The 13,510-nt window shown below is 50.0% G+C and overlaps 1 protein-coding gene across 2 annotated transcripts; it reads right to left on the reverse strand.

Annotated features, from left to right (window-relative positions):
• Positions 1-1,077: 1,077 nt before the first annotated feature.
• Positions 1,078-12,154, reverse strand: PLA2G12B (phospholipase A2 group XIIB). Of its 2 annotated transcripts, none has more exons than XM_005505212.3 (4): positions 11,822-12,154; positions 6,333-6,409; positions 4,884-5,049; positions 1,078-3,018 (listed from the first exon to the last, which is right to left on the reverse strand). In XM_005505212.3, exons 1-4 carry the CDS (start codon positions 12,054-12,056, stop codon positions 2,900-2,902), a joined length of 597 nt encoding a protein of 198 aa, XP_005505269.1. In that variant the 5' UTR covers positions 12,057-12,154; the 3' UTR covers positions 1,078-2,899. The 2 variants fall into 2 exon arrangements, with proteins under 2 accessions (XP_005505269.1, XP_064924180.1); XM_065068108.1 differs by having other exon boundaries at positions 6,321-6,409.
• Between the last annotated feature and the right edge of the window lie 1,356 nt (positions 12,155-13,510).

Consider the following 13,510-nt stretch of genomic DNA (forward strand, 5'->3'; position numbering starts at 1 on the left):
TGGAAAGATACTTTTCATGTGTTATCTACCCATACATGAATAAAAAGGAAATGAAAAACCTCTAGGCAATGAAACTAATTATCTGGTGCCTTCTGGAGAGGCAACTGGAGGTTTTTAGTTCATGTGAAAGGGACGTGGGGTAGCGGTGGAGGGAAAGGTTCGTTTCCTGGCTTATTTCTGTTATTGCGCGCATTGTTTGGTTCTTCCTGACAAATGCATGCAAAGCGGCCTTTCTGCTCCGCAGCTAAATTATCTGTAAGAGTAATGAGGGGAGGAAACGCTGATGCTCCCGAGGATCCGACCAACACGGCCAACGGGACTTCAAAATCCCAGCTGCATCAGGGCTGCCCGACATGTGTTGTTGTTGTTCCGGCTGCTGTCACCTCCTTCTCTCTTAGGATGTAAAGCAAACATCTCAACATTGGATGTCCAGGAGGAAACACGTATTTTATACTGTCCCAGTCCCTGCTTTTATGTCCTCAGCAGAAATGGAGATTGCTGCTTGAGGAGCCATTGCTAGGAGAGGGCAAGCTGACCAAATGGGTTGAACATCAGCAAGAATTGCAAATAATGCTGCCTACAGGAAGCCGTCGGGTGAGCACAATGTCGTCATCTTGTTCAGAACAGGGTGGGAGCAAAGACGATTCCTAGTTTGGCTGTAGAAGTTTTACTGTGCTTCATGCACTGGTTTTCTCCCATGCAGGATTATCTGGTGGTTTGAGTCCCTGCCACCACTTGAAGGCTCAAAAGTTTCCTTGTAGAGCTGCTCATGGGGTTTTTCAGGTTACCACAGCTTAATTTTGGAGAGAAAAATGCACTAATGCCCTGCGTGTAGCAGTCGATAGTGTTTTGGGATGAATGGTGGTCTGAAAGCACGAAGAAATGATTATTTATATTAGTGGTGTCTCCAAGGCGTCAGTGTGTAGATCGTTTCTTTTCAGAACCCTTCCATTTCTCCAGTGAATATCATCATTTGTCATCATTTGCTTGGCTTGGCTTTAACCCGATATCACTTGAGCTATAAAATGCTTTAAGCCATTTGCCAGCCAGCCGGCTATTGAGTGTAGACAAGATAGATTGTTGTTGTCGTTGTTTTTAAGTTTTGTCATTTAATCATAAGAGTATGCTCACATTTAGAACTGTCAACAGGCAGCATTTCACCAACAAAATACAAAATTTGGGAAGTATCTGGAGCAAGAAATGCTTCCTTCCCATTCCTAGCCAAACATATCTTAGATGGGTGATCAGATTGTGCAGCCTCATGCTCTGATCGACACACACTGCAGTGAACCCTGGCAATGCGGTATTCACTCTCCAGTGAATTAGCACGGCGAGGAAAGGACGTTATCATGTCTGATCAGTGTAAATTAAAGTCTTCCTTAATGGAAAATAGCCCAGCACCCATCATGTGGTCACTTACGTTTTCCTGGTCTTAATACCGGTGGGGTCTTGGTGTTTCAGGCTGTTTGGGGCCAGATGAATGTCTCATTGCTGCTCACTGTAAAGCAAAGATGACTGGCAAGAACAGGAATACGGGGCTTGAATAATTTATAGCTCCGTGCATACATTTAAACACAAACTAGGAGAAAAATAACTAAGATGAACTCTTTCCTTTCTTGTGAAATCACCCTTCTGTAGCCTCAGCTTTTCTGTGGCAGATGGAAGAACATAACCATAAATATGTTTGCAGAAGATGCTGAAGTATTTATGTGGCATCACACACGCACCCAGCAGCAACTTCCTTTCAACAAGAAACGCAAATGAGAGCTGTCTGCAAACGTTCTATGGAGATGAAATTCCACAGACCACTTTAAACCCTAATTTTGCATGCGATAAAAGCTCCCCATAGCAGATGGAAGTATTAACTGCGTTTTGGAAAGGATGCTCGTCTCAGACTGCTGATGACTCCTCAGCTGGCAGCATCTCTGTCCCGCTGAGGTACCATCTAAGCCCTAACCCGCCTGACAGATAAGCCTCCAGGATTTTACATATCTCATCCAAAGCAACCACGAGCCTCTTGTTTCTCTTGTGCAAAAGCTGGAGGGGAATACCCAGCCATTTTGTATAAAAAGGGATCCTTTGTTAAATGATATAGGAGGAAAATAATTCAATAGGTCTGGGTGGCGCTGCCAAAGAAAAGTGGCTTTGTCTCCTGAGACTATGGGAGAGTGCTGGGATTTCACATCTCAAGCACAATGGGCTTTGGTTCTCTTCTGCCCAGATTCGAGGAGTTGCGCCTGTATCAAACACACTTAAAGTCCTTCTCGTGCTTACCGAAACCCTGGATGTTTTAAATCGTTTTGGGGATCCAACAAGTGTTTGAATGAGCAGTTGTCTCAGGGTATATAATGATAGGCTGGAGAACGCCAGGGATGGGTGTGAGCAATATACTCAAAGTAAATTACCCCTCTTCTTCAGTCTGTCACCAGTGGTAGAAAAATGTAAATAATGTGTCCATGCACTGGGATTTTCAGGGGTTGCAGAAACCTAATGCCTTGCCCTGCAAATTAAGGAGTTAAGGGGCTGGGGGAGCTAATACGTGTGTGTCTAAGGCAAATAAACAAGTGAAGCCCCTTGTTTATAACCATCACTACATCTTGTCTCTCTCTCCTGATCAGGCTGTAGAGAAAATTGGCATCGGATCATACGGGCCGATGGACTTGGAAAGGGGTAGGGCTGTTGAACTGCATCTGTGGTGGACAGCAGGCACCACTGCTCTTATAGCCACAGGCTGTCTCCCGTTTCGCTCCCCTCTGCCCAAAAGCTGTAGTTGATGTGTATTGCTTGGCCTGAGTCCCCCGTGCCGTGCGAGGCCTGAGAGAAATTGCTGTGCTGAGGTGCAGTGTCAGAGAGGGGACGCTTGGCAGCAGGCTCGTGCAGTCCGGGTGTCTGCTCTTCCTCACAATTCATCTCGCTCTTCCTCGTTGCAAATGCAGGCGCTCCTTTGGCTGTTCATGAAGGGCCGGCAGCCGAGGGTCCAGACGGCATTGAACACGGTGTCTGCGATAGATTCGCAAGCTGCAGCGGAGGAAAAGATCAGGGAGGTGAGTAACAGGCACTTGGGGATGTCTGAGGGCTGGGTGGAAGCCCTCTAGCCTGAGCCCTGCACTGACTTGTGTGGTATTTGCAGTTGGAAGCACGGGTGTTGCAGTTTTTCTAAATCCAGAGGTTCCCTTCTGCTGAACGGAGGGCTCTTTTCTCCCTGGGGTGGCACCAATCTGACACCAACTCCCCTCTCCCTAACCCCTCTCCTTTCTAGCCTCTCTCAGGCTTTTCTCATTGACGGATCATGTGGGGCACTGCAAATAGCACCGTTTACCAAGCAGGTGTCCCAGCAGACCTCCACGATACTGTCTTTCCTGGCTCCTTCTCCCATCTGTTGCCTATAGCCACTACTAACCAAGCTTTCCTGCTTTTTGGGAGGTGCAATGCCAGCTGCCAGCCAGCATGAAAAATCCTCCTGCAGCTGCAACAGTGGAGCTGTTGATATGGCCTGCCTTACTGCTAGCCCCTTCTCTTCTCCAAAAGTAAGCCCAAAACAGCTTGTCATTAAAAAGTGAGCTAAGGCTAGGTCTTTTAGAGCTTACTCACTGGCACTAATATTGACTGCTCTATGCGTAAGAGATTTGGGAAGGTCTTTGGGACTGTCTCCTCTCGTCTTGGCCTCTCCGAGCAACTCGCTCTGCTCCTGCTGCTTTGGGGGTCTGCTCAGCTGGAGAGGTGGCAGCATGTCAGTGGGAAAACTGAGGCTTTGGTTAACTGGCTGTGCTGCAGCTGGGATGTTTGTGCCCTTGTGAAGGGAGTGCAGCTGCTCTTCCCCTGCCTGCTGCCTCTGAACTCCTGCTGACTCAGGGGAAAGAATCCCAGAGAAGAGCTGGGATGGTGGTGGAAAACTGTGTGACAGAAGCTGCTTGGAGCAGCCCTGAGGACAGGGAGCAGCAGGTATAGAGCACAAGGCAAGAGGAGGCAGAGCAAGGGAAGGAGAGGATGGCTCAGATGTTTGTTCATGTTAGCAACCCTTGTGCTTCCTGAGGCAACCAAGAGATGCTGGAGGAATCTAGTCCTACTTGACTGTAGCCAGAGGTGGCTTGGCTCAGCCAAGGAGTGTGGACCTGTGGATAAGGATGACCAAAAAAGACTGGCTGTACTTGGCCTGTAGCACTTGTATCTCAGTCCACATCTTTGTTTTGTCTTGGTGGCCTGGACACTCTTTCACAGAGGTTACCCAATGCAGCCTTTACCAAAAAGCTTCTCAAACTTGCAGACTGAGGCTTTTAAACTTAGGCAAAACCAGGGTGGCTCTTGAACTGCTGACATGTCACTAGATCTTTGTCAGCACAGAGGCTCCTGAGCAATGCAGACCTCCCCAGAGCAGCTCAGCCACCACCCATGCTGTGGTGTGTCCCTGCTGCCATCGTCATCTCTTACCTGTGAACCAGCTCCCAGACAGCCCCTGTCCTTGGCTCTCCCAGTTTGTTGGCCCTTGGCCATGTACAGGTTTCAGCGTGTGGCTTACTGGCTCTGGAAGGGTTTTTTGACCTCCTGTGAAAGTGTTTGAACTCTCAGAGCAGGCGTCCAAAGGTTGAAGGGATTGCTTCCAGGGTTTGGGTTTTTTTTGTTGGTTCTTTTTTATTCTTTCCACATGTGTTTTGTAATGTTTTCCAAATGTAAATAATTCTAGGTGTCCGGTCTTGGGACAGAAGTGTGTGTGTGCAGATCTCAGAACCATGTGTTCTCACTCAGCTCTGACTCATCTGTGACAAGCACGGGACAGATGCGCTGCTCCCTTCTGCAGACTTATGTTTCTTTTGGCAAGAAAAGGGCTCCCTGCCCTCCCTCACCTCCCTGTTCCCTCCGCAGGGGCCGCGAGCCGGGAAGCCTACCTTCCACCTTGGAGACAAACCCGAGGCTGCGCTTGAGGTCGGAGCAGATGGAGTGGAGGCACCAGCGGAACTTGGCGTCGCAGCGGTATTTGTTGGCCCCGCAGGTGTCGTAACAAATATCCAGCTGGTTACAGCACTTGGTCATGGCAGGGATGCCCAAATCTAGCTGGGGAGAGAAAAGAAGTGTCCCATGGCTGCCTCCTGGCCTCAGACTCAAACAACTGCGACTGGGTGAGGTTTTGCAGAGCCCAGCTGGCTTCTTTTCCAGAAGCTACCCCCAACAGCTGGGGCAGGAGGAGAGAAAACATGCTTTTCCCTCACCATGTAAAGAAAGTGGTGACATTAATGCAGGACAGATCACATTCGCTTCTCTTCTGTCTGTCACCTCTGGTAGGGAGATGGGGAACAGACCCTTCATGACCATTTGCTGGTTCTCATTTGGCAGAGCTCACTGGAGAGCACCCTGTCCTTGCCAGCGATGGCAAAGGCCCCTTTTCTCTTTCCTCCTTTTCCCCCAACCTGACTGACAAGTCCCACTTTTTGGCCTAATAAATCTGCTATAAGTGTTATTAATTCCTAATTTCTCACAGATGCACTTGCAAGGCCAAGCACAAATACAGCTCGGGCAGGGGAGTTCTGCTTGCTTAGAGGTGCTATGGGGGAGATGGGGCAGAAGGCCTGTCGACCGGACAGACTGGACTCATTGGTTTATTGTAAATTCTTCCTCTTTTTGGCCTTTCTCATGTGGTATTTAGGAGACAAATTGTTTCTTCATTGCAGTCAGCACTCATGACCGCCTGCATAAGGAGGAGGGACCACAGAAATCCTCACAAGGTTTGTAATGAAATGTAGTTTCAGGAACTACTCTAACATGAAAAATGGGTTGTAAAGAGAGGGTTTTTCAGAGCCTAATTGCTGCAGGCCTCATGGGCAGCAATAATGCATGAGCTAAATAGTAGTTCTTGCTCGTAGAGCCTCATGGGAGTGCTTTTCCTGGTGATTCTCATATTAATTGCTTTTAAAATAACAAGTGGGTACAGTAATAAACCCCACAGGTTTATTTCAGTGCTTGGCAAAGGCAAAAGGCATGGGAGGGGATGAAGGGCCAGGTATGGAGAATGCATTCAAGTATTGCTGTTTGCACATCATGCTCTGTCATTGAGCTGCCCAGTGTTGAACGTGCTCCCTGTTCTATCACAAGGGCATGGGATTGCTCAAGGCCTTGATAAAATACATTTCTGCACATGGTGCTCTGCTTGGCCGGGTACCCCCTTTTCTTAAGTGATACTTCCTGGCTTTTCCAGAGCTCTGGCTTCAGCTGCAAAGAGAAGCCATCACACGGTCACTGCGTAGCCTTTTCCCTCCCCAATATTATGAGGTGGTTGCCGTGGTTAGAGAATTGCATCATTTGGGAATGGTGGCCGTGGCAGTACATACACTTTCAGGTACCTTGAGCCCCAGAAAATAGGAGCTACAGCCATTGGGTTCTTGGGGTTTGTAGTGAGGTCGCGGCATCGGAGCTTTCCCTGAGAAAGAAAGGAAAAATGTTAGGAAAGCCGATCTTCCCCAGAGTAGCACCAAAAAGCAAGGAGTCACAGGCAGCTTCCCTTTGGCCTGCATCTCCAAACACTTCATTCTCCTCCAGGGGATGCAAGGAGTGAGGGAAAGGTGCTAGAGCTGGCTGAGGATGCGCTCAGCTCACTCCTGGCGAGGCTCAGCAGCCTGGCTTAGCTTGTATCTCCTCTGGCATGGCTACTGGAGCACTGGGTTGTGCGTAAATTGGGTCCCCAGCGCTTCTCAAATGTTTAAAATGGTCTGAGTTCAGTCTCTAGGTCCAAGACTCTCCCCAGCTCTTAAAAATGGGCAAATCCCTCTCTGCAGCATTGGAGTGTGTGGTTGAGCAGCCCTTCGTGCTGGAGTTAGTGCCTCAGACCTCCTAGCAGCTTTTTCACGTGCTTCCTGAGAGCTCTGCACAACTGGGATCACCTTGGCTGGGTTTTAAACTCCTCCAAGAAACCACTAGCTAACCCACTAGCTTAGCAAGGGCATTTCTTTCTATCCTCGGTTCATTCTCAGAGCGTTGGTGAGCTATGGATCTCTGCAAAATTGTGCTAGACCGTGCATGCTCAGAGCAGGAGGTTGTCTTGGTCCATTTTCTGCAGGTGGTGATGCACTGCCACATTTTAAAATAATTTCTGTCCCTTTTTCTCTGCTCTCCCCAGGTGTGCTTCTTAGGCACAGAGGAGCAAGAATTTCCTTTGTCAATAATTATCTGGTGTAGAAAGAGTCCAGCAGATGATTGGCGATCAGTAGCTCCAGCAGCAATTTATTTTACTTTACTTTGCTTGACTCAGCTGTGCAAGGAGCTTGTTTAAAGGTGGAAGAGGATTCTCCACTGGAGAAGTCGTGGAGACCAGCCCGGCGTGGAGTCAGCTTTCTCTCTACTGCCCCTTGATTTGTGTTCAGTGCTGGTTCTGCTTCTGTCCCAGCTGGGTTTACAAAAGGGAGATTGCGGATGCAAAACGAGGTGTTAAAACAAGACATTTGAACTCTGCTCTGGGGAAACTTTGTAAGCCGTGTGAATGTTCCAACAAAAAAATGTGTGAGTTGAGCCTTCTCTAAGTCCATCACCTCTAGGGTTAAGTTTCTGCTTCCCTGAGCACTGCTAGAGAATTTATATAGACATAAAAATAGATCTAATTTAGCCCTTCAGGCAGGGTTGGGTTCTTAGAAACACTTCCACTGTTTTCTTGTCAGCACTGTTAATTTTTCAGGACACTTTTTTCTGTCAAGGTACCTAAAATACCAGTGGTTAATGTAACCACAGATCTGCCGTGTTTTTGAGAAGCCCTCACAGGCAAACGCCTCAAAAGCTCTGACGTAGGAATGTTCCCAGCACCTTCTAAATGGAAAAATTGCCAGAGAGGTTTTGTTTAAACAACAGATTTGCAAGAAATAAACAACAAACTGAAATCCCGTCCAGCTGTGAGATGCTAATAGCCAATTTTCTTCAAGCCTACAGAAATGCACTGTGCACCAAGGATTTAGCTGTCTGCAAGCCAAGATAAAGCCTCTAGTTGATGTTACCACCAGGTGATGGCATTTCTGTGGGAAGGGGTTTCTCAGTACAGCAGTTACTGCTGTGTTTCTACCTTTCTTGGCCCCTTTTGAATAGGTCAGATCTGCTCCATGCTCCAGATGTAATATTTTAGTGCAGAAAGCATTGTTATTTTGAGCAGGTAGACACAAATCAGTTGGTTGCAGCACGCCATCATTATAGGATATTCTTCACACCAAAACATATGCAAGGTAAGTTCTGAGTTCACAACACATTGCACATTACGCTATTTTCATGGTTATGCTATTGAGAGAAGGAACTATGTCTGTATGTGGGCTGAATCTATATGACCTAAGGCTCACATGCAATACAATGAGCACCCAGGTCTGAGTGCAGTGTACAGTCTAGTTGTTCTTTTGGAAGGGGATGAGAATTGGGACTCGGAATTTAAATGTCCCTGAACTGAGGGATGAGGCAGAGGAAAGTTCAAAATCCAAGGTGGGTTTTGCAGGATGGGGTCAAGTTTTAATGACTTTCTTGTAATATTGACAATAAGTTATGTTCCTGCAGCATATTGTCAATTAATGGGATAAGGTGGCAAGTCACAGTAGAAGTGGGACTGCCTGGGGATATGGAGATAGCTGAGTTTCCAGAGAAAACTGTTAAGCTGAAGTGACAGCTATTATAATGTCTTAGAAAGCTGTCCTGAGGAAACAAAAATCTGACATGAGAATTGTGGTGACCAACAAAACATTGAACTGCCTTCAAGATGAGCCCTTGCAGGAAACCTGCCCCCTCCTCTCTGAAAAACAAGGCTTAATCATTTGTAAAGTGCCCCTTTGTGAACTCTTTCTCAGCAGATAAAGTCTGAGACGCCACAGTTAACCTCTCTCCTACATCTTGTTTTCCAGCTAACGGGAAAACAAAAGCAAAGCAGAAATAATCAGCGTTCCTGACTCTCCATGAGCCTCCACTCCGTGCTCTCGTCATCATTCATTGCTTGCTCCTCATTACAGACAGGTCTGCGACAGCAAAAGGACTTGGGGGGTCACCCTGGCTGTTTTCTAGCGGCGTTTCACCAGGGGCCTGTTGCGGTCTGTCTGCTTGCTGCAGGGCATCACCGGGGGGACACCAAAGACAGCTGCCAGCACAGCAGGCCCTGCCCAGCAGCACGCTGAGGAGTGATGCTGGTGCATAGAAGCATCGCTGAGGAAGCCTGTTCTTGGGAAGAAGATCTATTTCAGGGCACTGCCTCGCTGGCATGGCCTTAGAGGAGAGTGAAGTTGAGTTTCTAATGGGAAGCACGTTTCCCTAATGCATTTTAATATCTCCAGGCTGTTGTAGCTGTGCCAAGAGACTGGAAATCGGCCAGCTGGCTGGAACAGCTGCTGGCGATGCAGGAGGTCTCAGGCACTGCGGTACTGGTACACTGGCAGCAGGAAGCGAATGTATTTGTGGGTGAATAGATGATCTTGGGGCTCTTTGCTGTTTTGAGTGGTCCATTGTTACTTCTGCACCGCAGGCTTTGAGCAGACCTTGCTGCACATACCACAGCCTTCTAGCACTATGTGGAGAGCCTGACTTTAAAGGCTCTTTTCCCACAGCCTGGATGTTCCTCCTCATTGTAAGCCCCCACCAGGACCAAATGTTGGGCAAAACTTTGAAGTCCTGCCTGGCCAGACAGCTGAAGGAAGCTATCAAGGGATTTACTTCCAGTTCAGGCTGTTTCCCCCCGACAAAGATGCCAAGAAAGAGATTTTGTGAGGAGAAGGAGATATTTGCCAGCAAATGCGAGTGTAACCCTAATGTCCTGATTTAAGGGAGTAATCCATCAAGTTGGTTGTTTTCAGACCTCGCTAGCTGCTGAAAAACCAAGAGGAGAGTCCTAGAGCCAGAACAGCCAAGTGCTACGTGCTCAACTGAAGATGGATGTGGCAATCACAGGTGAGCCCTGACCTTTATCGTAGTAAAATAAGCTATTATCGGTGTCTCTTGCCTGAAATGAAAGGGAGTAGAAGGCATAATTTTTGCTTTGTGCCTGGGGAAAAAGCAATTGGCCCCTGATTCAGCAGGAAGATTATGAAGATGGTTTGTGTTTGTTGTTCTGAGCACAGACTGGGTCTCACTGGTTTGGGATCATCGCTGCGTCCCCTCCACTTGCAGTTCGCAGTGTCTGTGCTAGAGACGAGCATGAACAAATGGTCCTGGAAGGGTCCAGAAAGACTCTTGGAGGCAGGCGGGCAGCTTTTCAACAGTTTGCTCCTCCAGCCACTGATTAATGAGTTGTTCAGCAGAAGATGAGAACAAGGCTAACGACGTGCTTGTTTGTTTTCCATTCTAGGTAAAACATTTCTTCAACAAGATGCAGGATGCTCTCAGGGAGCAGGCAAGCATTTGCACCGCTCCATGGAGATGCTCTTCCCCCTGCCCAGAGTGCAGGATCAGGGAAAGTCCCGGCCTCGGGATGCGCCCAAGAGCGATGACTTCTCCAGGACTTGGTGAGTCCTCAGGCTCCCTGAAACGAGCTCTGAATATCAGCCTGGCTTGCTGCTCCCTGTTTGCTGTTAGCGTGGGGCCTGGGGAGCAGAGCTGGCAGGAGCGGGAGGACAGATGTATAAACATCATTTAGAAACAAACCAAAACAAATGAAACAACTTTAAGGCTGATTTAAAACTCTCCTTGTGGCCCCACTTTGGCTAAGGGTGGCCCACCTGCCCTCTTGCCCTGCTAGGGAGCTGGGTTCCCAGCCCTGCAGCATCTGTTGCCCCCGACACCCTCGCTGCTGGCCAGGGAGGGGTGGGAGATGCTGCTTCCCCCCGGCTGCATCTCTCGGGAAGCATTTACAGACAGCCCTGCGCAGGCTGGAGAGGCACAGCGTGCAGCCGTGTTCAGGAGGAAATGTGATGTGTGCAGACTGCACCTAGGTCGGGGGGATCTCTCCAAAGCATGGAGTCTGTGTGTGTGAAGAGGAAGGAGAGGGGTTGAAATCACCTCCCTGCTCATCAGCATCTCGCCCAGGCTGTCACTAGGGACGTGGGATGAAGGTGGTGGGAAAAGGGCGGACTGGCAGTTGTGGCTGGGCAGGCTGAGGTGACAGTTGTAGGAGGCTGGGGAGAGGACACAGTCTGTAGGAAACCTCCTTGCTGTTCCCAAACAGGTTGTTTCAGCAGGAATCCTGCTGGTGGCTGGTGCTGCTGGTGCCCCTGCCTGCCCAGCAGCCCCCAGAACTCTGCACACTCAGTGCCCTGCCCTGCCTGCTCCCCCTGAGATGTCACCCCTTTGCCCTGCCCCCAGAACAAACCAAACCCTTCTTTTTTAGTAAAATCACTCTGAAGTCCGAGGCAAGTGGCAGCTGCCTCGTTCTGCCTCGAGTACTAAAGGTTCCTCCGTGGTGACCGCCAGTCTCGTGTACCTTGCTGTTATCTCCCCTCTTCTGGCCCATGCTGTTAGCCAACTGCTGAATAATGACACTCCGAAGGTTGCTGAGATTAGGGCTGCTGGTGACACAACCCCCTCTGAGTCAGATTTGCAGGGCCTGCAAATCTGTTCTCCCCTCCAGGGCCTCGCTGCCCACCCTCCTCCTCCTCTGCAGGGCTCCGGGCAGCCCCATCACCTCTGTGCCCTTCCCGTAAAACCCACGTCCTCTCCTCTTGTCCCCTTGCACACAGAGCATTGGCTTCAAGATCAGTCTGAGAGGGAAATAGGAGGGTTTGGTGTGCCTGTGCTGGCACTAGCAGAGGAGTTGTGTGATTTTTTGGTCAGGTCACAGATAGGAGCTGGTTGTGGTCTTGGGGAAGGAAAGTGCTGTGAGTTTCCACACGAGAGGGAAAGAGGGGAAAGGGCGAGGAGAGGGGTGGCAGCAGGAGTGAAGTTCACTTACCATATCGACATCTGTACTGACAAACGCCGTTTTTTCCCCCAAGCAGCTCCAAGAAGGAGTCGAAGTAGCTGTTGACCGTTTCGAAGCTGTCCCGGATGGTTTCGATGCCCCAGTCTGAATAGGATGACTCTGCTTGGGGAGCTCGGTGGACTGTGTTCTCCTGTGTCGTTTCCTCGGTGCATTGCCTCAAGCCCAGCGTCAGGCACAGAACCACTGCCTTGAAAAGCAGCCGCATGCTGCAGTCCAGATCCAGGCCGCAGAGCCCCCGTGCAGGCAGGGAGGAGTGGGACCGAGCCGTTGTGCGTAGCAGGCAGGTGAGCTCCCGTCTCCCCTGGACTTTAAACACTGCTGAGGGACCCAGCATGAGGTCACCACAACCAGAGTGCAAAGTGCACAGCGGAGATCTGGACCAAGTTCACCTCGCAGAGTAACACTGGGGTTTGTGTTTGCACAATCCCGCTGGGACGGGCTCAGCCCCTGCCGCGCTGGGGCTTCAGCCTCCCCAAAGGGGGCTGGTCCCTGGGGTGCTGAGCGGGGCCTGGCTGGGTTGTGTGGACACGGGGACCCTCCGCCTGCCCCACCGGCACCACACGGGCTGCCCCTCTCCCTCCCCAACCAGCTGGGAGATCAAGAGTATCTCCTTGTCCAGAATTTCTGCTGCTCAGGTAATGGGAGTAATGGATCATGAGCAGCCTGAGGATAAGGAGTACCCCTTGCCTTTTTCCTAGGCAGGTAATGGGGTGGGATGAGACATCCACCCAGCCTGGGTGCTGTGGGGCATCGCTCCTCACAAAACCTGCAGGACCCCAGGGCTGACACCCCCAGAACAGGCTGCCTGGCAGGGACGTGCCCGGGACAGAAACCAGTGGCAGAGAGCACCCTGTCCTGCTCTGGCTTGAGGGTGCTGGTGGGCATCGTGGGTGTTGCTGCTGCAAGTCTGGGTCTAGAAACACAGCATTTGGGGCAAACCCTTGTTGTGTCCCCTCCAGTTAGAGGATCAATGATATAGATTAATATTGGCCTACGATGGGAGTCCCGAAGGCTGATGTTAGATGGCTGGTTGTTACAACTGTTGTGTGACAACAAAAAAACGAACAAACACCAACAGCAAAAGACAACGCAAACCGCTGATCAAGAATAGAGAAGGGAAAGGGTATGGGAAGGCTCTGGCTGCTCTTGGAAAGCTTTTTGGATGTGCTGCAGCACAACACTGCCCCTCTGAAAGAGCAGATGGACTGATGTCTGTGGATTCCAGTGGCCAACTTCAGCAGTCATTTCTGTTTGACTGGCCAGGCTGTTTGAGCAGAGACTCTCCAGGGACAAAGAGGAGATAGGCAGTGGGTCTTTCAAACGCATAGCAAACGTAAGTGCAAATTCTGGCGGTTTATTGTTTTGCAGGAGACTCAGCCCTGCTGCGTTGGTACTTCTGGAACTCCAGAGCCCTGCAGCACCCGAATGCCTGCGCTTTGCTGTATATGGCCCTGCGTCCTGTGCTCCAGACGTGGGGAGAGGAGGAGGGACCACAGCTGAGTCTTGGCTTCTCCAACAGGTGAGTCAAAGAAGTGGGAAGGAGAAGCAAATGAGCCGGGGCGGGCTGCTGCCTTTGTGTTACATCTGTTCTGGTGCCCACCGCTGACCGCGTTCGTGCTCAGTGCCCCTCAAAGGGGGCGTGGGGGCTCCTCATGTCGG

This window comes from Columba livia, chromosome 6, assembly GCF_036013475.1.
Source record: "Columba livia isolate bColLiv1 breed racing homer chromosome 6, bColLiv1.pat.W.v2, whole genome shotgun sequence".
In the NCBI taxonomy this organism is placed as follows: domain Eukaryota; kingdom Metazoa; phylum Chordata; class Aves; order Columbiformes; family Columbidae; genus Columba; species Columba livia.

Excerpts from the sequence above, each read along its gene's own strand:
- PLA2G12B (XM_065068108.1), bottom strand. The coding sequence starts at position 12,056 with ATGCGGCTGCTTTTCAAGGCAGTGGTTCTGTGCCTGACGCTGGGCTTG. Across the intron at positions 6,410-11,821 it reads TCAGTACAGATGTCGATATG|GGAAAGCTCCGATGCCGCGA; the intron begins GTAAGTGAACTT and ends TTTCTTTCTCAG. Across the intron at positions 5,050-6,320 it reads GGCTCAAGGTACCTGAAAGT|CTAGATTTGGGCATCCCTGC; the intron begins GTATGTACTGCC and ends TTCTCTCCCCAG.